The sequence below is a fragment of the Oncorhynchus tshawytscha genome, linkage group LG34 (assembly GCF_018296145.1).
Source record: "Oncorhynchus tshawytscha isolate Ot180627B linkage group LG34, Otsh_v2.0, whole genome shotgun sequence".
Taxonomy (NCBI): Eukaryota; Metazoa; Chordata; class Actinopteri; order Salmoniformes; family Salmonidae; genus Oncorhynchus; species Oncorhynchus tshawytscha.
In genome coordinates, this window is record NC_056462.1 from 9,373,963 (window position 1) to 9,400,750 (window position 26,788).

The 26,788-nt window shown below is 42.4% G+C and overlaps 2 protein-coding genes across 2 annotated transcripts; both read left to right on the forward strand.

The window, feature by feature from the left end:
* Window positions 1-3,143: 3,143 nt before the first annotated feature.
* LOC112231855 (zinc finger protein 34-like) lies at window positions 3,144-6,560 on the forward strand. Its single transcript, XM_024398661.2, has 3 exons — window positions 3,144-3,630; window positions 4,614-4,735; window positions 4,912-6,560. Exons 1-3 carry the CDS (start codon window positions 3,378-3,380, stop codon window positions 6,106-6,108), a joined length of 1,572 nt encoding a protein of 523 aa, XP_024254429.1. The 5' UTR covers window positions 3,144-3,377; the 3' UTR covers window positions 6,109-6,560.
* A 14,492-nt stretch (window positions 6,561-21,052) lies between these two features.
* Window positions 21,053-26,589, forward strand: LOC112231865 (zinc finger and SCAN domain-containing protein 2-like). The gene is made up of 6 exons (XM_024398670.2): window positions 21,053-21,965; window positions 22,317-22,447; window positions 22,619-22,792; window positions 24,318-24,482; window positions 24,876-24,987; window positions 25,211-26,589. Exons 1-6 carry the CDS (start codon window positions 21,689-21,691, stop codon window positions 26,164-26,166), a joined length of 1,815 nt encoding a protein of 604 aa, XP_024254438.2. The 5' UTR covers window positions 21,053-21,688; the 3' UTR covers window positions 26,167-26,589.
* The last annotated feature ends 199 nt before the right edge of the window (window positions 26,590-26,788 follow it).

Genomic DNA, 26,788 nt, shown 5'->3' on the forward strand with positions numbered 1-26,788 from the left:
CTACCTTGTAGGCTTACCCAGTATCGAAGGCTTGGCTTGACAATCTCTGAATCTCATTAAACTTTTTGGTGTTTTGTAACCAATGTCTCTTTCCATTAATCAATTGGCCACTGCACAGTTTGGATTGATAGATTTTATTTGTCAGTTAAAAAAATACAAATGATTTTTAAAGTGACCAGGATTGCACAATAAAGTCTGGCCCTATTTCCATTGTGGTTGCTATTTTCTACATAAATACTTCCACTACATGACCAAAAGTATGTGCACTGCAGTCAGCATGCCAATTGTATGCTCCCTCAACACTTTAGACATCTGTGGCATTGTGTTGTGTGACAAACTGGACATTTTAGAGTGGCCTTTTATTGTCCCCAGCATAAGGGAATGATCATGCTGTTTAATCAGCTTCTTGATATACCACACCTGTCAGGTGCATGGATTATCTTGGCAAAGGAGTAATGCTCAATAAACAAATTTGTGCAAAAAATCTGAGAGAAATAAACTTTTTGTGCATATGGAACTTTTATTTCAGCTCAGGAAACCAACACTTTACATGTTGTGTTTATATATTTGTTCAATATATATATATACACACAGTTGAAGTCGGAAGTTTACATACACTTAGGTTGGAGTCATAAAAACTCATTTTTCAACCACTCCACAAATTTCTTGTTAACAAACTATAGTTTTGGCAAGTCAGTTAGGACATCTACTTTGTGCATTGACACAAGTAATTTTTCCAACAATTGTTTACAGACAGATTATTTCACTTATAATTCACTGTATCACAATTCCAGTGGTTCAGAAGTTTACAAACACTAAGTTGACTGCCTTTAAACAGCTTTTAAAATTCAAGAAAATTATGTCATGGCTTTAGAAGCTTCCGATAGACTAATTGATATTTTTTGAGTCAACTGGAGGTGTACCTGTGGATATATTTCAAGGCCTACCTTCAAACTCAGTGCCTCTTTGCTTGACATAATGAGAAATTCAAAAGAAATCAGCAGACCTCAACAAGTCTGGTTCATCCTTGGGAGCAATTTCCAAATGCCTGAAGGTACCACGTTCATCTGCACAAACAATAGTACGAAAGTATAAACACCATGGGACGCGCAGCCGCTTAGGAAGGAGACGCGTTCTGTCTCCTAGAGATGAACGTACTTTGGTGCGAAAAGTGCAAATCAATCCCAGAACAGCAGCAAAGGACATTGTGAAGATCCTGTAGGAAACAGGTACAAAAGTATCTATATCCACAGTAAAATGTGTCCTATATCGACATAACCTGAAAGGCCGCTCAGCAAGGAAGAAGCCACTGTTCCAAAACCGCCATAAAAAAGCCAGACTAGGGTTTGCAACTGCACATGGGGACAAAGATTGTACTTTTTGGAGAAATGTCCTCTGGCCTGATGACACAAAAATAGAACTGTTTGGCAGTAATGACCATTATGTTTGGAGGAAAAGGGGGAGGCTTGCAAGCTGAAGAATACCATCCCAACCGTGAAGCACGGGGGTGGCAGCATCATGTTGTGGGGGTGCTTCACAAAATAGATGGCATTATGAGGGAGGAAAATTATGTGGATATATTGAAGCAACATCTCAAGACATCAGTCAGGAAATTAAAGCTTGGTCGCAAGTGGGTCTTCCCAATGGACAATGACCCCAAGCATACTTCCAAAGTTGTGGCAAAATGGCTTAAGGACAACAAAGTCAAGGTATTGGAGTGGCAATCACAAAGCCCTGACCTCAAGCCTATAGAACATTTGTGGGAAAAAGCGTGTGCGAGCAAGGAGGCCTACAAACCTGACTCAGTTACACCAGCTCTGTCAGGAGGAGTGGGCCAAAATTCACCCAATTTATTGAGGGAAGCTTGTGGAAGGCTACTCAAAATGTTTGACCCAAGTTAAACAATTTAAAGGCAATGCTATCAAATACTAATTGAGTATATGTGAACTTCTGACCCACTGGGAATGTGATGAAAGAAATAAAAGCTGAAAGCAATCGTTCTCTACTATTATTCTGACATTTCACATACTTAAAATAAAGTGGTGATCCTAATTGACCTAAGACAGGGAATTTTTACTAGGATAGAATTTCAGGAATTGTGAAAAACTGAGTTTAAATGTATTTGGCTAAGGTGTATGTAAAATTCTGACTTCAACTGTATATATACATACATATCTTCCTTTATATATATATATATATATATATATATATATATAAAGGAAGAGAAGCTTATGCCTAATCCAAGAGATATAGAGATACTGCTATACACATATAGATGTACAGAAGGAGGGTAATTTGTTCATTTTCGATCCAAATATTTTTTATGAAGATCAGCATTATATTGTTAAGTTATAGGAGTAACTCTGGTAGGCCTGAAATAGTCTACCTCACCTAAAGTTCAACTGTCGGAGTCAGTTGGAATGCCAGGGCGCATTGCCTTCATATCATAGGCCTGCAGTAGCTAAAGCTTAATAATAGCCACCATACCAGACCCTCACAAACGTTTAGAAAATTTTTAGCATTATATCAAAAGTAAGTCAAGCCATTTGTATAGGGAAAATACGATCAGAAGAGTAAATGTAAACCAGGGGGGAAAACGCACTATCCTCCCCTGTGCCCAATATTTAAAAAAACACAACCCTCCCCTATTTTGGACCACCCCTCCCTCCAGTAAATGTCGATCTGGCCCTTACTTTAAAGGTAAACTTTGGGCAAAAAACACCAAAATAACGGCTTTAAACTGTCTAACTAATCAATGCACCATAACACCAGGTCATCTAATGCTTAAAAACAAAAACAAAATGGATGAATAAGATGTTTGGAAATAAACCGATTCTGAATAACGGGAGGGACACGTCCCCCTCATCCCCCGTGGCAATTTCGCCTATTCTGCGCAGAGTACTGGCTTGAGCAGTACTCTGTATTCTGAATGACTGAGGCTTACTGTTTTGTTTTGTATTTCTTTTTTTCGTGGTTGAGATTGGTATACACCCACACGATTTTTAAAATGTATTTAATATAACCTTTATTTAACTAGGCAAGTCAGTTTGAAATATTTGTAGATTTTTTTCTCCAATTTTTCCCCCAATCCAGTAGTAGGCGGCAATACACCTTTTTTGTCTGGACGTAGTCCACCCTAAAACCCCACCAAACAAGAATTAAACGGAAGTAAATAATGACCAAGACAAATATACACGTTAGCGTTTTTATTGTTGTTATTTAGACGTTTATTAACATCCTGGAACTCAAAATATGACTACCTTCACAGCATCACATACTTACCCCAGGTAGTGTTTAATTCGCTTTGGAGACAGAACTAGGTTGATATATGTTTGTTATCTAGTTAACGTTAACTCTTCGCTAGCTAGCTGCTAACAATGGCTCATTTTAACGGTGTGGTTTTTCACACTCAAATAGCCTCCATTATGGAGGTACTAGCGAATGCAGCCGTGGCAGAGATCTGTAAACTCGTAGACAACGACTATGCAGTGTTTCGTTTGGAAGTAACTCAAAGCCAAAAACAAATCAGGGCGTTGCGGAGGAAGCTACAGCTACTGGAACGGGAGCGCGTCCTCGCCAGTCGTCCCAGTAGTGGCAAGATCATCGATCGATACAGAGGAATGGCAAGAGGTACAATTAGCAGAAGTCCGAGGCTGCAGGGTCTGTCGACCGGTTCCCCTCTGTGCATGTGTGACTTGAGATGCATTATCCCAGCTTGGTTTCATAGACTAGACGTAACATTGTAAATGCAAATCCGACACACTCAAAATTAGTATGAAATGTTATGTTTGGTATAGTTACATAAGACAGATGGTCGGGACGTATAAAGCAAACGTCTAGCAAACCCAAAGGTTGCGAGTTTGAATTTCTTCACGGACAATTTTAGCATTTGACCTAATTAGCAACTTTTCAACTACTTACTACTTTTTAGCAACTTTGCAACTACTTAGCATGTTCGCTAACCCTTCCCCTACCCCTAAGCTACCCCTTTAACCTAACTCCTGAACTTAACTCCAACCTTAACCCCTAGCATAGCTAACGTTAGGCACCTAGATAGAATTCATAACATTTCATACATTTTAGCAAATTCGTAACATACTGTAAGTTTAGCAAATTCGTAACGTATAATACAAATTGTAATTTGTAAAATGTCATATGAAATGGTTGATGGACAGCCACAAATGAATACATACCATACAAAACGTAACATGTCATAATACATGAAGTGTCTCAGAATTACATAAAGAATATTACAAAATGCTCTGATACCAGGTTGGTTAACCACATAATGTTTAACCAGAATTGGGTCTTGGTCAGTTTTTGGATAGTATGCAATAATTACCCTGATTACTTCTTGCACAAAGACACAATGTCATATTATAACCAGATTCATGATTTAGTGTATTTCTAATTATTTACTAAATTTAAGCAATGTGATGCATGGAACATAATCAATCAATCTATAAATAGTATATCAAGAAGTTATGAGAAGTGTTACCTTACATCCTTGCCAATTCTAAACAGTGTCAAAACAGTCAATAGTGTAAAATGTACCATTGAGCATTGACAGTATCTAAACTAACCACCTCTTTTCCCCCCAATAATTTTCTCAGGTGAAGGACATCTCGCTGGAGGTCACAGGAAGCCAGTGGGACACAATACATGGAGAGATGACCAACCAATCCCTGTTAATGAGGGGAGTGGAACCTCAACCCAGCACATTGTCAGGATAGAGGTTAGTGTAATAGTGTTACATCAAATGTGGGCAGTTTATTTCAGAAAGGCTCCCCTCAGCTATTCATGTACATCCTTATTTATCTGCCATAGAGGAGATTGTGAGACTTCCCTATGACGTTGTTATCCAATTTAACTCATGTACCAGTTAAATAACCTCCCCTCTTCTTGTGTCAGCCAGCAGATGCAGAGACTGCAGGTCCTGGGGTCAAGCAGGAGAGGTCTGAAGGAGAGGAGGACCCACAGCACAGCAGAGACATCCAGACTGGAGCGGCAGGAGAACCCCCTATAGCCACGGAGGACCACTCCACCTCCCCAGCGCAGCCCAGGATCCGTCGCAGCATCACGGAGGTCAATGGAACGCTGAACACTGTCCTCAAGTCAGAGACCGACACCAAGATTTTACTTGTAACACACAGGCTCTTACACCCAGGATCTGACCGCAGATCAGACCCAGAGAGATTGGGGCCGGGGAGACTGGGCTGTCCTCCTGCTCCTGGGTCAGAGTATTTACCGGTATTTCACCAGAACCAGAGGATGGGTCATTCCCGTGGAGATGGTGACACGTTAGACACTGGTGATGATGATCTGTCTTGTTCTTACACTACAGAGATGGACCCTGGCAACATATCCTTGGGTTTAGAGACACAGACTGTTCTGTCGAGAGGGGACTGGATCCAGTACAGTAGTAGAATATACTCTGAAGGGTGCCTAGATAAGAAAGGGGAGGATCTGGTCGTAGATGAAGTAACTGTGAAAGTGGAGGGTGACATTCCTCCCACATGGAATGCAGATAGTCACCTAGGAGATGGACACTCACAGGGCAGAGATTTCTTAGATTACAGGGAAAGTATAGAGACAAATGTTAATGTCGCGACCCACTCCCCTTTACACGCATTCAGGGATTGTGACCTACTGTCCACATCGATGGGACCTTCAGATTCACACACAAGCATCCTTTTCGATCGGGAATTGAACTCAAACGACAGGGCTAGAGCCCAGGCTCAGGGAGGGCGAGTCACATCAGGCAATAGTAAAGAGAAACGGTTCCTCTGCATGTTCTGTAACAAAGGCTTCAGCTGCCCCCAGAAGGTGGAGATCCACCAGAGGGTCCACACAGGGGAGAAGCCCTTCAGCTGTACCAAGTGTCACATGCGCTTCACAGAGGCTGGCAACTTGAAGAGGCACCAGAGGGTCCACACGGGGGAAAAACCCTTCAGCTGTACCCAGTGTCACATGCGCTTCGCCCAGGCTGGAGACCTGAAGAGGCACCAGAGGGTCCACACAGGGGAGAAACCCTACAGCTGCCCCCAGTGTGAGAAGAGGTTCTCCCAACAGCAGCAGCTGAAGATGCACCTGAAGGTCCACATGTGAGAAAGGCCTTTCACCTGTACGCACTGCGGGAAGAGGTTCTCAGAGAGGAGCTACCTCAGCAGAAAAAACATTCTACTCCATAACTTAGAAAGTAACCATTCCGCTCAATAGCTTATGATGTTTAGATCAAAACCTGCATTAGACTCAGTGAGAAAGTAGATGCACAAAGTAAACAGCAGGAGTGGGTCAATTTCTACAACTGTGTTGAAGTGCAAGTTCCATTGTGGAATACATAAGGCATATACTGTATGAGCCTAAAGTCTGTTACATATTGTGTTTGTACTGTGTACGCTATATACGTTCACAAATGCCTGTTTCATACTACTTTAATGAGAAAGTGAATGCAGTTGATCAAGTTCAGGCAGATTTTTAGTTGAGACCTGTATGTGTGGTTTTCATATGGTGTATTTAACACTTTTTTAAATGTTTAATAAACACAAAACATTTTTTTTTACAAGACTTTCATTGAGACTCTCTAGTATACATCACATCTGAACTCACTATTCTGCATACTCCCGATAGTTCTTTATAACCAATATACACTTACTAAATATACCTACACTTACCCGCACATTAGAGTTGGGCATTATGGACAAAAATCCATATCCTGATAAATTGCCTGAATTGATGCGATTACTATAAATAGAACAATACGTTTATGACAATGTGCACAACAGTTAAAAAATATATAATTTAAACTACTACTACTAGTTCAATGGTTGTAGCCATCAATTGTCCCATTAACCAACAGCCTCCACCCCCAAGCCATGACTCCTGAACAGCTAATCAGAGGGCTACCCAGAACCCACTTTTACACTGTTACTACTCTCTGTTTATTATCTATGCATAGTCACATTCGAAAACTTATTTCATTTCAATCATCACATTTCATAGGCTACTTATTGTAATGAATGATATGGCTATCAACCAAATGCCTGCGATAAGTGATCGGTATTGTCGGTTTGTCTACAATTTCGGTTTAGCATCCCTGCTCTACCACACACTACTGTACACATAAAAATAGTTTAGCCAGGTTTGTCTGAAGATGACATAGGTGACTCATATTTACATTTAGATTTGAGCTCTTATCCAGAGTGACTTACAGGGCGGCAGGTAGCCTAGTGGTTAGAGCGTTGAACTAGTAACCGAACGGTTGCAAGATTGAATCCCCGAGATGTCAAGGTAAAAATCTGTCGTTCTGCCCCTGAACAAGGCAGTTAACCCACTGTTTCTAGACCGTCGTTGTAAATAAGATTTTTTTCTTAACTGACTTGCCTAATTAAATAAAGGTATGCATGCAAATGTATGCATTTTCATCAGTTATCAGTTGCAGCCTTCATCTGCCTTTCCAGCTGTTTGGGAGATAGAACTCCTGTATCTCCCTGGCCTTGTGGCTTTGGAATTTAAATGGTTCATCTCCTAGTCTGGCTGCCCGCCGGGGTTTCAGAGCCCAGTCTACCCAACATTTTCAAGTAACTCTGATGTACCCACATCATATTTATGTCCACCATGATGGGAATAACAATGATGAAATCATTCTGTAACTACAGTATAGGTCTCAAACGTAGTGGGGATGTGTAAACACTCCATGTTGAACGTGTATTTATTATCTGTATGTGTGTGAGTATGTACCTGAGAGTGTATGTCTGTGTAATATGTATCACCTGTCTCTTCCAGGAGGAGGAGGGTCTGGAGGTGCTGCTGGTGTAGGAGGAGGGGTGTGAGGAAGGTCTGGGGAACCCTGAGGGGACCATGGTCATGGAGGACAACCAGACTACACCTCCTCCTGAAAGTGTGGGACCATGCCTTTTGAATGATCAAACCATTAAAGAGTGTCAAGTAACAAATCAACTAACATGTTTGCAAAGTACTTATAGCAATCCCTCATTGCCCAATCAGAAGATGCTCCATAGATGGGTGCTCATATCAGATGTCTTGATTCAACATCCTCTCACTCTGTATCACTTACAGCCAGTTGACATGGAGGATGGGAAGCCTGATCTGCTGATAGTCAAAGAGGAGACAATAGAAGACAACCCGAGAGCATTGATCTGTTGAGTGGACTAAAGATGGGGGAGCAATCAATGTAAGGGATAAATACTTATTTTCTACAAGCAGTAATATATCTTCAATGGGAATAGTGATGCACCTGGCTATTATTTTCTATTTTTCTTCATTCATAAAATGAAATCAATTACATATAAAAATACAATGTACGAACTTGACCAGTTAATTGACTAAAACTCCATATGTAGAGTTCTCGCTGCCATGTTTGTTGGCTGGAAGCTAACAGAGAAGACTGGGTGACCATCTTGGATTCCCAGACCCAGACTGGTGCAGCCAATGTCCCAGGGAACAACATCACCAAGCAGGTCAGGACCACAGGTGACATAGTGGAGGTCAGTGGATGGGACGGTGTCCTCAACTCTGAGCTGGGGAACAACACTGTTAACCACAACCAGAAACAGACAGTCGAACCCAAAACAACAACTGAACTTACTCTCCAAGACAACAGACTGGCTGAGACCAGGGTGCGGTGTAGATTTGGTATGCGGCCAGAGAGAACTGACACAGACTCAGCTAGCGATGCTCCATCCTGTACCTATAGTTGTGATTCAGAGAGACTGAAGGCGCCTCAGGTTAACCCCCTAACAGGTGCTGCCTTCAGCCTGCCTTCTGTAGGATCTATCAACTGGAACATGGACCCTGCAACAACACAGACACTCCCTGGCCTTCATCCTCCTCACACTCTCCTAATGTTAAACCAGGTCTCAGACAATGCCCATAGCCCATTAATAGTGTGTAGTGAGTGATACAGTTGAAGTCGGAAGTTTACATACACCTTAGCCCACTAGATTCAAACTCAGTTTTTCACAATTCCTGACATTTAATCCTAGTAAAAATGGTAAAGAAATTGTGTAACTGAGTCAGGTTTGTAGATCTCCTTGCTTGCACTTGCTTTTTCAGTTCTGCCCACAAATTTTCTATAGGATTGTGGTCAGGGCTTTGTGATGGCCACTCCAATACCTTGAATTTCTTGTCCTCAATTTTGCCACAACTTTGGAAGTATGCTTGAGGTCATTGTCCATTTGGAAGACCCATGCCGGGGCGGCAGCGTAGCCTAGTGGTTAGAGCGTTGGACTAGAAACCGAAAGGTTGCAAGTTCAAAAAGTATGATCTTTGTCCCCATGTGCAGTTGCAAACCGTAGTCTGGCTTTTTTTATGGCGGTTTTGGAGCAGTGGCTTCTTCCTTGTTGAGCGGCCTTTCAGGTTATGTCGATATAGGACTTGTTTTACTGTGGATACAGATACTTTTGTACCTGTTTCCTCCAGCATCTTCACAGAGTCCTTTTCTGTTGTTCTGGGATTGATTTGCACTTTTCGCACCAAAGTACATTCATCTTTAGAAGACAGAACGCATCTCCTTCCTGAGAGGTGTGATAGTTGTACCCTGGACACCATATGTGAATTGATTGCCCCCCATCCATCTTCAGAGTTCGTTCTGTTAGGTGACCTAAACTGGGATATGCTTAACACCCCAGCAGTCCTACAATCTAAGCTAGATGCCCTCAATCTCACACAAATTATCAAGGAAACCACCAGGTACAACCCTAAATCCGTAAACATGGGCACCGTCATAGATATTATCCTGACCAACTTGCCCTTCAAATACACCTCTGCTGTTTTTAATCAGGATCTCAACGATCACTGCCTCATTGCCTGCATCCGCTATGGGTCCGCGGTCAAACGACTACACCTCATCACTGTCAAACGCTCCCTAAAACACTTCTGCGAGCAGGCCTTTCTAATAGACCTGGCCCAGGTATCCTGGAAGGATATTGACCTCATCCTGTCAGTCGAGGATGCCTGGTCGTTCTTTAAAAGTAATTTCCTCACCATCTTAAATAAGCATGCCCCTTTCAAAAAATGTAGAACTAAGAACAGATATAGCCCTTGGTTCACTCCAGACCTGACTGCCCTTGACCAGCACAAAAACATACTGTGGCGGACTGCAATAGCATCAAATAGTCCCCGCGATATGCAACTGTTCAGGGAAGTCAGGAACCAATACACACAGTCAGTCAGAAAAGCAAAGGTTAGCTTTTTCAAACAGAAATTTGCATCCTGTAGCTCTAACTCCAAAAAGTTTTGGGACACTGTAAAGTCCATGGAGAACAAGAGCACCTCCTCCCAGCTACCCACTGCACTGAGGCTAGACGACACGGTCACCACCGATGAATCCATGATAATCAACATTTCTCTACGGCTGGCCATGCTTTTTTCCAAGCTACCCCAACCCTGGCAAACAGCTCCGCACCCCTCACATCTACTTGCCCGAGCCTCCCCAGCTTCTCCTTCACCCAAATCCAGATCGCAGATGTTCTGAAAGAGCTGCAAAACCTGGACCCGTACAAATCAGCTGGGCTAGACAATCTGGACCCTTTCTTTCTAAAATTATCTGCCACCATTATTGCAACCCCTTATTACCAGTCTGTTCAACCTCTCATTTCGTCCGAGATCCTTAAAGATTGGAAAGCTGCCGCGGTCATCCCCCTCTTCATCCCCCCAAACTGCTACAGACCTATATCCATCCTGCCCTGCCTTTCTAAAGTCTTTGAAAGCCAAGTTAATAAACAGATCACTGACCATTTCGAATCCCACCGTACCTTCTCCGCTGTGCAATCCGGTTTCCGAGCTGGTCACGGGTGAACCTCAGCCAAGCTCAAGGTACTAAACAATATCATAACTGGGGCGGCAGGGTAGCCTAGTGGTTATAGAGCGTTGGACTAGTAACCGGAAGTTTGCAAGTTCAAACCCCCGAGCTGACAAGGTACAAATCTGTCGTTCTGCCCCTGAACAGGCAGTTAACCCACTGCTCCTAGGCCGTCATTGTAAATAAGAATTCGTTCTTAACTGACTTGCCTAGTAAAATAAAGGTTAAAAAAAAATAAAAAAATAACCGCCATCGATAAAAGACAGTACTGTGCAGCCGTCTTCATCGGCCTGGCCAAGGCTTTCGACTCTGTCAATCACTGTATTCTTATTGGCAGACTCAATAGCCTTGGTTTCTCAAATGACTGCCTCGCCTGGTTCACCAACTACTTCGCAGTCTGTTGTCCGGACCTCTGGCAGTCTCTATGGGGGCACCACAGGGTTCAATTCTCGGGCCGACTCTTTTCTCTGTATACAATAACGATGTCGCTCTTGCTGCGGGTGATTCCATGATCCACCTATATGCAGACTACACCATTCTGTATACATCTGGCCCTTCTTTGGACACTGTGTTAACTAACCTCCAAACGAGCTTCAGTGCCATACAACACTCCTTCCGTGGCCTCCAACTGCTCTTAAACGCTAGCAAATCCAAATGCATGCTTTTCAACCATTCACTGCCCGCACCCACCCGCCCGACTAGCATCACTACTCTGGACGGTTCTAACCTAGAATACGTGGACAACTACAAATACCTAGGTGTCTGGTTAGACTGTAAACTCTCCTCTAGACTCATATCAAACATATCCAATCCAAAATCAAATCTAGAATCGTCTTTCTATTTCGCAACAAGGCCTCCTTCACTCACGCCGCCAAACATACCCTGGTAAAACTGACTATCCTACCGATCCTCAACTTCGGCGATGTCATCTACAAAATAGCTTCCAATACTCTACTCAGCAGATTGGATGCAGTCTATCACAGTGTCATCCGTGTTATTACCAAAGCGCCTTATACCACCCACCACTGCAACCTGTATGCTCTAGTCGGCTGGCCCTCGCTACATATTCGTCGTCATACCCACTGGCTCCAGGTCATCTACAAGTCTATGCTAGGTAAAGCTCCGCCTTAGCTCACTGGTCACGATGACAACACACACTCATCCCCAAAGCCAACACCTATTTTGGCCGCCTTTCCTTCCAGTTCTCTGCTGCAAGTTACTGGAATGAATTGCAAAAATCGCTGAAGCTGGAGACTTACATTTCCCTCACTAACTTTAAACATCAGCTATCTGAGCAGCTAACCGATCGCTGCAGCTGTACATAGTCCATCTGTAAATAGCCCACCCAATCTACCTACCTCATCCCCATATTGTTTTTATTTACTTTGCTGCTCTTTTGCACACCAGTATCACTACTTACACACCATCATCTGCTCATCTATCACTCCAGTGTTAATCTGCTAAATTGTAATTACTTTGCTACTATGGCCTATTTATTGCCATACCTCCTCATGCAATTTGCACACACTGTATATAGACTTTAATTTTTTTCTATTGTGTTGACTGTACGCTTGTTTATTCCATGTAACTCTGTGTTGTTGTTTCTGTCACACTGCTTTGCTTTATTTTGGCCAGGTCGCAGTTGTAAATGAGAACTTGTTCTCAACTAGCTTACCTGGTTAAATAAAAATAAAAATGGGTCTTCCAAATGGACAATGACCCCGAGCATACTTCCAAAGTTGTGGCAAAATGGCTTTAAGGCCAACAAAGTCAAGGTATTGGAGTGGCCATCACAAAGCCCTGACCTCAATCCTATAGAATATTTGTGGGCAGAACTGAAAAAGCATGTGTGAGCAAGGAGGCCTACAAACCTGACTCAGTTACACCAGCTCTGTCAGGAGGAAATGGCCAAAATTCACCCAACTTATTGTGGGAAGTATGTAAACTTCTGACCTAATGGGAATGTGATGAAAGAAATAAAAGCTGAAATAAATAATTATTTCTACTATTATTCTGACATTTCACATTCTTAAAATAAAGTGCTGATCCAAACTGACTTAAGACAGGGAATTTTTACTCGGATTAAATGTCAGGAATTGTGAAAAAAAATAGTTTAAATGTATTTGGCTAAGGTGTATGTAAACTTCCGACTTCAACTGTATATCATTAACATTGAATAAATCATGGGGGAAAAAAAGTGGAATTGCAGGAAATTTGTTATAAAATTGCTACATTTTCTCTCCGCCCCATGGCAAAAATGTTTAGAACTGCAGAAAACGTGCTTTAAAACTGCAACATTTTCTCTACGACCCATGGCAAAACGAGTAGAATTGCAGGAAATTTATATTAAAATGTACATTTTTCTCTGCCGTCGAGGGGGGCGACTAAACAATTTTAGTGGCCGGCCCTGCATACAAGCCAAAAAAATGTTTCAAACAAGTACAGTACTGTCTATATTTGAAATAAACAGTATTTATTTGGGTTGAAAGTATTTGTGGCGGGATGAAATAGAACTTCCCAAATACATGAAACAGAATATTCCCCTTTCTTGAACATTGGGGAAATGTATCTCGTATCTCAGCTCCCCTGCAGCAGTTGTTGCTGGTGGCCAGTTGGCATTCTCTTTCCAATGCATTGCAGCAAGCAACAGTCTACAAATGTAGAGAGATGTAAAAATATGCATGGTTACCTGCACAGCATGCCAGGGAAGGAATAAATCGAATTATTGGGTGCAAAAATCAAAATCAGCCTGTGGAAGTCCTCAATTGCAAAGGTCTGGTATAGAGGGCTAATCTTCTTCACATCTTTCAGGAGGCGTGTGTTCAGTATGATGGCAGGCAGTGTTTCCCCAGCCTTGGTGCCTGTTGAGCAAAATTGAGATTTGTAAGGCTGAAATTATTATAGAAAACAAACAGCTTAATAAACATACTTAAGATATACATACCTGGTTTTAGCCATTTGCGTTCCTCAAGGGCTCCATGGAGACAGTTTGGGTAGAGGGCATTGTCATGGGTGTAGGTGTTTTGTATGTGATTTTCAGCTGATGTCCACTTTGGCACTGTTTCTTTGCCAGACTGAGGTTGATGAAGGCCAATAGAGGTGGTTGATGACACTTGTTCTTCTGTACTTCACTCCCTCACAGTCTCAAAGTTTTGCGAGCACATCAATCGTCTGTGAGACCTGTGGACAAACAAAATATATGAGCACAGACAGAACAGGCATTACAGTCTGTCACAGGGACACGAGAAACAACTTTATGATAAGGGACACATCTCAAAATGGCTGGCATTAGGACTACTTTGTCATAAATGATTTACAGATTAGCCCCTCAGATAAGCATAGAAAAACAGCCCATCAACATGAAAGTAACAATGGCCTACCTAATGTCACCTGTCAGCAGACTATTGTTACTTGATGATGAAGATGTTCACATTCAAATTATAATTCTGTTCATGTACACACCTTTTGCTATATGAGTGATTGTTGGGCAATCCACTCGCGAAATCATAGAAATACAGCCAATAAAAATAGACATGACCATTTAAGTTGACATTTGACTGTGGGTGAACCGGTTGCCATCTTTGTGGTAGTAATTAGAAGTTAAAACCAGTGAAATGTCACTAAATAATCTACGTAATCCCACAAAGTAATAATTTATCATGAGGGCCATAAACAATAACTAGTAATGCTGCATACTCCAAGAAAGGTTCAAATCACACATTTCTGCAAAAAATTACTGTAAATTGCTGTGGTGTAGTGCCTTTTGGAAAACACAAACTCAAGTACACAATACAAATATGAAATATTTTTGATGATGCATTTCCTAGTCAACAAAACTGTATTAGTAAGGCTTGAAATGACTTGTATGCTTTCTAAATAGAGTATAATCAAATGACTACTATAAGAGTTCACCTTGCTTGTAACTGTAAAATATATATTTGTATGTTTAGTGATAAAGGATAATGGATTTATACTATAGTCCAGTTGGGGGTGGTAATGCAACATACTGGATGCCAACCGCAGTTAAACTCCACCGAAGAAGAAGTAGTTCAGGAAACCAAGCTAGAGCTCTGTGTGACGTTCACAGATGTGGGAGCAGACATTTTGTTCAAATTTTCTCTAGGATCATTAAAAACCCACTACCCCATTCCACTACTTTGACCCTATCTTCTCCTGCACCATGCCAACGGCCTGGGAGGATGTGACACCATCACTCAACACACCCTTGGGTCATTATGCTAGTGTATTATGTATGTTTGTAATAGTGTGTTATATGTGAAAGTGTGTTTGTATTATAAATTGTATTTTAATGTTAAGGACTCTTGGAAGATTAGTCCAAATGGGGACTAAAACACTAAAAGAGATACTAATAAAATCAAAACCAAAACTCTTCTAAAGACAAATCTCATATACCCAAGTACCCCTCTGCAGCTGCCACCACCACATCTTTTTTTCAGTGATTTACATTCCATTTCTGAGGTATGATAACCACTGCTATGCTAGTTGATAACCATTGCTATGAACGCTAAGAAGCCAGCCTTCCCTAAACATATATCACTCGTTGGCCTACCCCTCTGTGCTGGCACAGATCTACTACTCACAGGGATCCTCTCAGGATCCCTCACCCTTGACCCATCCTCCTGTACTTTCTTCACTACCTCAGCATATGACAACTTCTGCACTACTCTGACCTTCCTCAACGTGCCTCTCTTGCACCGGACACGTCAGATCCCCAGAATCATGTGCACCCTACAGTTGACGCACAGAACTTTATCCACCGGAACTACACAATTCTCTGTCCCATGCCCTCCTGGACACTTCCCACATCTAGGAATCTCCCTCCTACACACTGCTGTAACATGACCATAAACATTGCGCCTAAAACAACGTAGTGGATTTGGAAAAAAAACGCTAACAGGATAACTGATACAACCTAACATGAATTTGTTGGGTAAAGACTCTGATTCAAAAGGACTGACAGTGACCCCTCTGTTGCACCACGCTCACCACCGAGTCTGCATCTTGCACCACGCTCACCACCGAGTCTGCATCGCAACAAGCGGTGGGCGTCACACCAGGAATCTTCAACTTGAATTTCTCTACACTCAACGCTACCCCAGAAATCACTCCTTTCAATAGTGCCCTGTTCCTAAGAGCAAAGCACGAAAGAACTTGACCCAAGTTGCGTTACACGGAGCGCCCACTCCCCCTGGGCAGAAGAAACACAAACAAATATCACAAGTCCACTATAGGCTATTATCACTGATTCAACTGCACCCAACTCCTTTCCCACCCATCTTGAAACCACAAAAGGATCCGTGAAAAGGATCCACTTTCTCCAAAAATGTCACTCCTACTGGACCAGATTCTTCTTTGTATTGTCCATCGATGCCAGGTTCGGGCTCCGAGATCTTCACCACGCCTTCCACCTCACTTAACTCAGCTTCATTCACTTCCATTTCATCTCCAGAACTCGGTCTGTTGGACATCTTACTCTGTTTGTACGTGACCCAAGTCTTCTTTGACACCATCTCCCCTTTTAAAATCGCCATCTTCATCATATGCAACCGTTGCTTTCCTCATTCTCGTCGACCTCTTTTTCCTCCTCCATTCCACCTCCGAAATACACCTTTCCGTGTCCCTGTTCCAATATTCCTCTTCTCCCGGCTGTGCAAGCGGCCGGGTGGCATCTCGACACAACTCCATCTCATAATTGTCCTGCTGACCTCAGAAACGTGTCTTCCCCGGGCTCCGACATGTTGAAAGCATGAGCAATGCACAAATTCAGAAATCTTGGTGTGTATTCTTTTGCTACCTCCTTTTTTTTACCTGGAAAAAGCATCAAGACAGACATCTCTGGACACAAGCAAAAGTTAGCTAACTAACACACACATTCATGGAGTCAAACAGGCTGAGGACCAAAGATCGGCTTTCTGAACTTGTTGGGGACTCGCATTACATCTAATATTAACCTTGTCCTTTTATGACAAACAATGTGTTTTTTGTTTAAAATCTATAAATTATTTTCAATTACTTTGATAAAGTTGGCTATAAATCAATCTCTGAATGTCCTAGAGCAGTGGTTCCCAACCAGGGGTACAAGGACCCCTGGGGGTACTTGGCCTATCCACAGGGGGTACTTTAGAAGACTCACGAGACCATAGACTTACTGGTAAAATGCACATGAGGGGGTACTTCAGGGGTACTCCGGGCAGAGCAATATTCAGTTTGTGGAACAATACCCGGAAAATGATGGGAACCACTGTGCTAGAGTGACGAAACCACTCTCCCCAGCTGCTAGTGGCTGTGACGTAGGGTTCAGCCAGGAGTTGATGGACAGTCAGAAGAGTGAATGAAATAGTAGGAAGGAGATCAGAGCTAAAAGTGGTGTCGGATTTCACATCCTACTTCACACGGGCGGAAGAGACACTGTATACGAGTGTGTCAGTGAGAAGTAAGGCTACCGCTTTAAGAGGTTATTAACATTTCATGGACATTTCAGGATCGTGGACTTCAGGAAACAGCTGAGGGTTCACCCCCCTATCTACACCAAAGGGACCGCAGTGGAGAAGGTGGAAATCTTCAAGTTCCTTGGCGTACACATCACTGACAAACTGAAATGGACCACCCACACAGACAGTGTGGTAAAGAAGGAACAACAGAACCTCTTCAACCTCAGGAGGCTAAAGAAATTTGGCTTGTCACCTAAACCCCTCAAACTTTTACAGATGCACAATTGAAAGCATCCTGTCGGGCTGCGTCACCGCCTGGTACGGCAACGGCACCGCCTGCAACCGCAAGGTTCTCCAGAGGGTGGTGCGGTCTGCCCAATGCACTACCGAGGGCAAACTACCCGCCCTCTAGCACCCGATGTCACAGGAAGGCCAAAAAGATCATCAAGGACATCAACCATCTGAGCCACTGCCTGTTCACCCCGCTATCGTCCAGAAGGCGGGGTCAGTACAGGGGCATCAAAGCTGGGACTGAGAGACTGAAAAATAGCTTCTATCAAGGCCATCAGACTGTTAAACAGCCATCACTAGCACATTAGAGGCTGCTGCCAATAAGCATAGACTAAAAATCACTTGCCACTTTAAGGAATGGAACACTAGTCACTTTAATAATGTTAAGATATCTGGTATTACTAATCTCATATGTATATACTGTATTCTATACTATTATACAGTATCTTAGTCACTTAATAATGTTTACATATCTTGTATTACTCATCTCATATGTATATACTGTATTCTATACTATTCTACTGTATCTTAGTCCGTTCCGATCTGACATTGCTCGTCCTAATGTACATAGTCTTAATTCATTCCTATTTTGATTTGTGTGTATTGGGTATATGTTGCGTGATTTGTTATATAATACTTGTTAGATATAACTCCACTGTCGGAGCTAGAAGCACAAGCATTTCACTACACCCACAATAACATCTGCTAATCATGTGTAATGTGACCAATCAAATTTGATTTGATTCCTATTCAATTTAAATTTCAAGTGGTGTATCAACTCAATTGCTGTGGTCTGAAGGAATAGGTCCACTCTGTGAATTCTATTTTTATGATTGAAACTCTGGGTCTTCCATTCCTGTGGCGGTCCTCATGAGAGCCAGTTTCATCATAGCGCCTGATGGTTTTTGTGACTACTTGAAGAAACTTTCAAAGTTCTTGAAATGTTCCATATTGGAAGAACTTGTCCCGATTGGTGTTTTTAAATCACTGATGAAGGATTTTGAGGCTGATTCCCTGACCTGTCAATGTTTTTAATTTGCTGTTTTATACTCTCGTGAATTCAATGGTTTTTACTAGATTACATGTAGTTTCTCATGTTGTCTGTCTGTAATTTTTTTGTAATGACTCGGTGCTGCCTATCTTGGCCAGGGCGCTCTTGAAAAATATATTTTAATCTCAATGAGCCTTTCCTGGTTAAATAAAGGCTAAATAAAAAAAATATTGACTGACCTTCATTTCTTAAAGGAATGATGGACTGTCATTTCTCTTTGCTTATTTAAGCTGTTCTTGCCATAATATGGACTTGTTTTTTTTAACCAAATAGGGCTATCTTCTGTATACACCCCCCTACCATGTCACAACGCAAACTATTGGCTCAAACGCATTAAGAAGGAAAGGAATTCCACAAATTAACTTATGAAGGCACACCTGTTAATTGAAATGTGTTCCAGGTGACTACCTCATGAAGCTGGTTGAGAGAATGCCAACAGCATGCAAAGTTGTCATTAAGGCAAAGGGTGGCTATTTGATTTGTTTAACACTTTTTTGGTTACTATATGATTCCATATGTGTTATTTCATAGTTTTGATGTCTTCACTATTATTCTACAATGTATAAAATGTAAAAAATAATAATAAAATGAAGAAAAACCCTTGAATGAGTAGGTGTTCTAAAACTTTTGACAGGTAGTGTATGGAATATTTAAAAAAATTGAAGGTTAAGCATTTCTAGGTAATTTAAGTTAAAGGTAAAATATATATATATATATATATATATATTTATCTGACATATTATAGTTATCATGTGAAGTGTCTTGAGGTAAGAGGGTAATCAACCACATACCCAGCATGAACCCTTTGCTAACGTTTAATTTGAAACAGGCTCGTGTAAATACCTGTTTTTAGAGACTAAAACTAGGCTAGAACAAGGACATATTAATATTTACCTTACTGAGGTGATGTAGATGAAATAAAGTCGTTCTATTATTTTCTACCTTATTTTTTCTAAACGAGTGTGCTCTGAGATTGAAAGATACTGATCATAGGAGATTTGATGTGTAATGTAATAAGAAGTAGCGTATTTCAAAGAACAGTGTGCATACATTTTTCATTTAACCACACCCTTTGAACTATGATGCCAACCAATAAGATCCTTTCTCTTCAATTTAAAACAGAAATGGGGTGTCTTGATTTATCTAGTTCTCTCTGAGTTATGGCGCAGACACGGAAGAATGGGAAGGCACCAGGCTCAAACCTACATCTTCCAAATATATACCTGGTAATGGTGTTAAAAGAATTAGCCTGACCAGGATGAAGTACCTGCGGCAACAGGTGTGGTAGAGACTTCTAACGTTTGCTCTGTGAATCCTACCAGAGATGATTTTGGACCGGTAGGAGTGACCTTTTTTGGAAAAAGTGGATCCCTGCTATTCGGCCGGACCATGTTGTTTCAAGCTATTTAAAAGGACAAAATGTGACCTGTCAAAGATTGGGTGGAATTTTATAAATATTTATTTTTGCATCCTCCGCCCAGAGGCAGTGAGCGAACCACGTCACGCGCCTCTGGGATCAACCTGTGTCGTGCTTTGCTTTCTCAAAGGAGCGATCAATGGGGAGGCGTAGAGTAAAGGTGGATCAAATGAAAAAAATAATATTCCTGGTGTTTGTGGTGCGCGCCGTATGCTGAGATTTAGACCCTGTGGCAATGGCGCGACTCAGAATAGCCTGTCTGTCTTGTTGAGCTTTGACACAGAGTTTCTACCTGGTAAGGTTAATATTTGCTATTCTGTGAGGGCCTACTACACTACAGTGCTTTTGGTGCCAAGGATTCCAACATGTTGCAACAGTGTGGAGATAGGGAGCCAGAGGGAGTGTAAAGTTGGGATAGAGAAAGTATTTTGTGTCAACTGTGGGGGCGCCCATGCAGCTGGGGATCAGAAGTGCCCTGTGAGAGAGAGACAGGTTGAGATAGTTTTTATGCTGAGGCAGTGAAGATAGTAGAGGATAGCCCAAGGGTGAGTAATTCAACTGGCAGCACCCCCAGTGAGTAGGCCTGAATAGAGAGATCCAGAGAGGATGAGTATCAGTAAGGTAGGGCGCTATGGTTATTAATTGTACTGCACTGAATTGTACTGCACCAAAAAATAGAGATTTTTAGCGTAGAATATCTACAGGGGGTTTTAAGAGAAGGCAATAGGGGTTCCATCCGCCCAGGCTGTTGGCCTGAAGTAGGATCTGGTTGGGTTCAAGTAATGGATTTTTGGGGTATAGTGGTATATACACTAAGTGTACAAAACATTAGGACACTTCCCTTTCCATGACATAGACTGACCAGATGAAAGCTATTATCCTGTAATAATATCACCTGTTAAATCCACATAATCAGTGTAGATGAAGGGGAGGAGACAGGTTAAAGAAGGATTTTTAAGCCTTGAGACATGTGTGGGTGCCATTCAGAGGGTGAACGGGCAACAAAAGATTTAAGTGTCTTTGAACGGGGTATAGTAGTAGGTGCCAGGCACACCGGTTCGTGTCAAGAACCACAACACTGCTGTATTTTTCACACTCAACAGTTAACCGTGGGAATCATTAATGGTCCACCACCCAAAAAACATCCAGCGAACTTGACACAAATGTGGGACGCATTGAAATCAACATAGGACAGCATCCCTGTGGAACACTTTCAACATCTTGCAGTCCATGGCTGACGTATTGAGGCTGTTCTGAGGGTGCAACTCAATATTAGGAAGGTGTTCCTAATGTGTTGTACACTCAGTGTATGTGTAGGGTTAGCTGGTGCAGTTCATTTGCCCCCCCACCCCCCCTTTTTTTGTGACAAATAGTGCAATTCACACTCCGATCCTGTAAAACGCTGCAGCATTAGTCTACGCAACAAAGCTTCTAGCCTACCGGAAACGCATACGAAGAAGTAAAGGGAGTGAACAGTGACCAAGAAACAATTTCCACGTTAGCGTTTTTTGTATTTAGACGTTTATTAACAACATGGAACTCATAATATGATTAATTTAACTGCACAGCATCGAATACTTACCCCATGTAGTGCTTAATTCGCGCTAGAGACGGGACTAGATAGATCTCTACGTAACGCTAGCTAGCTGCTAACAATGGCTAACTGTATGGTTTTTCACACTCAAATAGCCTCCATCATGGAGGTGCTGGCAAATGCAGCCGTGGCAGAGATCTGTAAACTCGTAGACGACGACTATGCAGTGTTTCGTTTGGAAATAACTCAAAGCCGGAAAGAAAACAGGACATTGCGGAGGAAACTACTGGAACTGAAGGTGGCACGGGAACGTGCAGAGAGGACAGCACGAGAGCGCGTCCTCACCAGTCGTCCCAGTAGTGTCAAGATCCTCGATCGATACAGAGGAATTTCAAGAGGTACATTTAGCTGCGTGGCCTGTCGTGGATCATGTATAACGCAGTTACCGTCTGTGTTAAGATGTATTACCCAGAATTGGTTATTGGTCAGTTTTTGGATTGTATGTAATAATTAACCCGATTACTTCGTAATCTTGCATATATAGACAATATAATATTCTAAACAAATGTATTGATTTACTGCATGGCTATTATTTACTCAAAACAATATGATGCATAATACATTGATCAGTGCAATAAATGGTATATCAAGAAGTTATGTTACATCCTTGCCAGTTGTAGACATTGTTAAGTGTACAATATAGCATTGACAGTAGCTAACCACATCTTTGCCCCCAATCACTCTCTCAGGTGAAGGACATCTCACTGGAGGCCACAGGAGCTTTGTGAAGCCAGCAGGACACAATACATGGAGAGATGACCAACAAATCACTGTTGATGAGGGGACTGGAACCTCAACCCAGCACATTATCATGATAGAGGTTAGTGTAATAGTGTTGCATTACAAATTACAATTACTTTGGAAATCAAATGTAGCCTGTTTGTTTCAGAAAGGCTACCCTCAGCTATTCACTTGATTACATGTACATCCTCATTTATCTGCCATAGGGAAGCTTATGAGACTTCCCTACAACATTATCTTCTTGTGTCAGTCTGCAGATGCAGAGGCTGCAGGTCCTGGGTTCAAGCAGGAGAGGTCTGAAGGAGAGGAGGACCCACGGCACAGCAGAGACATCCAGACTGGAGCGTCTGGAGAGCCCCCTGTAGCCACAGAGGACCCCACTACCACCCCAGCGCAGCCCAGCGCCCAACGCAGCATCACGGAGGTCAGTGGAACGCTGAACGCCGTCCTCAAGTCAGAGGCAGAGACCAAGACTTTAACTGTAACACACAGGCTCTTACACAAAGGATCATACCCAGAGAGATTGGGGCTAGGGAGACTGGGCTGTCCTCCTGCTCCCTGCTCAGAGTATTTACCGGTATTTCACCATAGGCAGAAGATGGTTAATTCCTATGGTGATAGTGACGTGTTAGACACTGGTGGTGATGATCCGTCTTATTCTTACGTTACAAAAATGGACCCTGGCAACATGCCCTTGGGTTTAGAGACACAGACGGTTCTGTCTAGAGGGGACAGGAACCATTACAGTAGTAGTGTATACTCTGAAGGCTGCCTTGATAAGAAAGGGGAGGTTATAGTGGTAGATGAAGTGACTGTGAAAGTAGAGGGCGATGCTCCTCCCACATGGAATGCAGATAGTCACCTTGGAGATGGACACTCACAGGGCAGAGATTTCTTAGATTACAGGGAAAGCTTAGAGACCGATCTAAATGTTGCCACCCGCTCCCCTTTACACGCGTTCAGGGATCGAAACCCAGTGTCCACATCAATGGGGCCCTCCGAGTCACACGGCCGTGTCCGTTTTGATGATGTATTGAACTCAAATGACAGGGCTAGAGCCCAGGCTCAGAGAAGGGGAGCCACATCAGGCAATATTAAAGAGAAACGGTTCCTCTGCATGTTCTGTAACAAAGGCTTCAGCTGCCTCCAGAAAGTAGAGAGGCACCAGAGGGTCCACACAGGAGAGAAACCCTTCAGCTGTACCCAGTGTGAGAAGAGGTTCTCCCGCCAGGACCACCTGAAGATGCACCTGAAGGTCCACACAGGAGAGAGGGCGTTCGCCTGTAATCACTGCGGGAAGAGGTTCTCAGAGAGGAGATACCTCAGGATACACCAGCAGAAAAACCATTCCACTCTATAACATATAAAGTAACCATTCCACATGATAGCTTCTGACATGAAGATCAAACCCTACATGAATTTAAAACATTTATTTTAAATGTTGTCAGCAGAAAATATCCACAGATTGTGTGGTATATAAGACTAGTCTACAAGTCTGTTTCATATTGTTTGTGCTGTGTAGGCTATATGATGTTCAAATTGTCAGAAGGCACTTCATGAGAAAATTAATTCAGTTTATCATGTTCATGCAGATTTTTTTGTTGAGGTATATGTGTGGTTTTCATGTTGTTTTAATAAACAAAATCGGAACTTTTCATTCAAAGACTTTCATTGACTCTAGACCCACACACTAACTAACACCTACTGTACACGTCAAAATAGTTTAGTCAGGTTTGTCTGATGATGACTTATCATAGCTGACTCATATTTACCCACAACATCATATTTATGTCCACCATGACGTGTTTAACAACAATGAAGTTATTCTGTAACTACAGTATAGGACATGGTGTGGATGGGTGAACACTCCATGTTGAAAGTGTGTTTTATCTGTGTGTGCATAACTGAGGGAGTGTATGTCTGTAATCTGTATCACCTCTCTCTTCCAGGAGGAGGAGGGTCCAGAGGTGCTGCTGGTGAAGGAGGAGGGGTGTGAGGATGGTCTGGGGAACCCTGAGGGGACCATGGTCATGGAGGACAACCGGACTACACCTCTTCCTGAACCCACAGAGGAACCAGCTGAGCAGCACAAGAACACACACAGTCTCACGGAGGTAAGCCCACAGTAAACTACTGTCTGAATGGTATTCGTTCAGTGCCCGGATCCACAAAGCCTCTCAGAGTAGGAGTACTGATCAATGGATTCAATTAGCCTTTTAGATCATAATGACTAAGATTATATAGACAAGTGGGGACCCGATCCTCAATCAGCACTCCCACTCTGAGACTCTTTATGGATAAGGGCCCAGGTCTTGATTCATTTTGTCTTACGTGTAGGACCATGCCTTTCAATTATCAAACCATTAGAGTGTCATATAATCAATTCAAATAACACGTTTGCATAGTATCACATCAATCCCTCATTGCCCAATCAGAAGATGCTCCATAGCACGGTGCTCATATCAGATTTCTTGATTCAACATCCTCTCACTCTGTATCTCTTACAGTCAGTAGACATGGAGGATGGAAAGCCTGATCTGCTGATAGTCAAAGAGGAGACAATAGAAGATGGACCAGAGAGCATTGATCTGCTGAGTGGACTAAAGATGGGGGAGCAAGGTAAGAGAGACCTAAATATACAGAACATAATAGCTATAGCTACTTCATTGGGATACGCCTGGCTATTATTTTCTCTTCATTCAATAAAATGAAATCAGTACAATGTATGTTTACATACTAAAACCCACACATGTACGAACTTCACCAGGAAATTGACAAAAAAAAAAAACTTCATATGTACAGTTTTCTGTGCCATGTTTGTAGTCTATTTTGTAACCTCCAGGTGATTGGCTGGAGGATAACAGAGGAGACTGGGTGGCCATCTTGGATTTCCAGACCCCGACCGGTGCAGCCAAGGCTCCAGGGGACAACATCATGGAGCAGGCCAGGACCAGTAGCGACATAGTGGAGGTCAGTGGATGGGACAGCATCATCAACTCTGGGCTGGGGAACAACACTGTTAACCAGAAACAGACAGTCGAACACAAAACAACGACCAAACTTAGTCTCCAAGACAACATATTGTCAGAGACAAGAGTGAGGCGTCGATTTGGTCTGCGGGGACAGGGAGGTATGTGGCTTGAAAGAACAGACACAGACTTGGCTAGCGATGCTCCATCCTGCTCCTATAGTTGTGATTCAGAGAGACTGCTAGCACCTCAGGTTAACCACCTAACAGGTTCTGCCTTCAGCCTGCCTTCTATAGGATCTATCAAATGGAACATGGATCCTGTGACAACACAGACACTTCCTGGCCTTCGTCCTCCCCACACTTTCCAAATGTTAAACCAGACCCCCGACAATGTCAGTGCCTCAACACTAAATAGCTACACAAGCCGATTGACAGATGACAGAAGTAGAGACGGAATCAGTAAAGGTGGCTGCACCACAGAGAAGCGCTTCCCGTGTTCTTTCTGTGGGAAAGCCTTCAGTTTCCCCCAACAGGTGGAGATTCACCAGAGGATTCACACGGGGGAGAAACCATTTGTTTGCCACCTGTGCCGGGGCAGTTTCTCCCAATCGTCCAGCCTGAAGAGGCACCAGAGGGTCCACACAGGGGAGAAACCCTACAGCTGCCCCCAGTGTGAGAAGAGGTTCTCTCACCAGCACCAGCTGAAGATGCACCTGAAGGTCCACACGGGAGAGAGGCCGTTCGCCTGTATGCACTGTGGGAAGAGGTTCTCAGAGAGGAGCTACCTCAGGATACACCAGCAGAAAATGCACAGGGCCCATGTATAGAGTATACTGACATGTAATGTAGTAGTAGTTAGTTTGTAGTTAATTCTGTTGGTTTTGGATGTATATGGAACTGGATGAGGTGAACTGAGGAAATAATGAGTATGATGAGGTAGAGTAAATTATATGGTGATGGTGTCTGTAAAAAACGTTTCACTAATGAAAAGTGACACTTGTCCTGTTTTGATGCTGGTGTTTTATAATGAGGAAATTATAGTGCCTTAATTCATGTTTACTTGACATGAAGTGGTGAAGCTGTGTGTGAAGTTTTACGTTTTCCAAAGTATTCTAAAATGCATTTTATCACTGTGAGGGTACCACATTTACAGAAAATATAAAGTGTTACCATAGTGAGAAAAGTTATTCTACTTGTCACGTATCATTTTGTGCAATAAAAGTACTGTACCTCAAAGTTGAGTGTAAGACCATTTTGTTTAAATTAAATACAAAATTTACTCTGACTATATATCATTGCAGGGATTGAGTTTCCTGTCTCAGTCTAACCAAAACATAATACTAATTCTTGAATCAACACATATGGAAATGTTTTTATAATAAACTCCAATGGCTCCATATTGTTAGGTACTTCAATCAGTGTTCGAGATGTTTGACTGTGGTTAACATT

Coding starts and splice junctions, on each gene's coding strand:
- LOC112231855 (XM_024398661.2), top strand. CDS start 3,378: ATGGCTCATTTTAACGGTGTGGTTTTTCACACTCAAATAGCCTCCATT. Junction 3,631..4,613: donor ATACAGAGGAATGGCAAGAG/GTACAATTAGCA, acceptor TAATTTTCTCAG/GTGAAGGACATCTCGCTGGA. Junction 4,736..4,911: donor AGCACATTGTCAGGATAGAG/GTTAGTGTAATA, acceptor TTCTTGTGTCAG/CCAGCAGATGCAGAGACTGC.
- LOC112231865 (XM_024398670.2), top strand. CDS start 21,689: ATGGCTAACTGTATGGTTTTTCACACTCAAATAGCCTCCATCATGGAG. Junction 24,483..24,875: donor ACACACACAGTCTCACGGAG/GTAAGCCCACAG, acceptor TATCTCTTACAG/TCAGTAGACATGGAGGATGG. Junction 24,988..25,210: donor ACTAAAGATGGGGGAGCAAG/GTAAGAGAGACC, acceptor TGTAACCTCCAG/GTGATTGGCTGGAGGATAAC.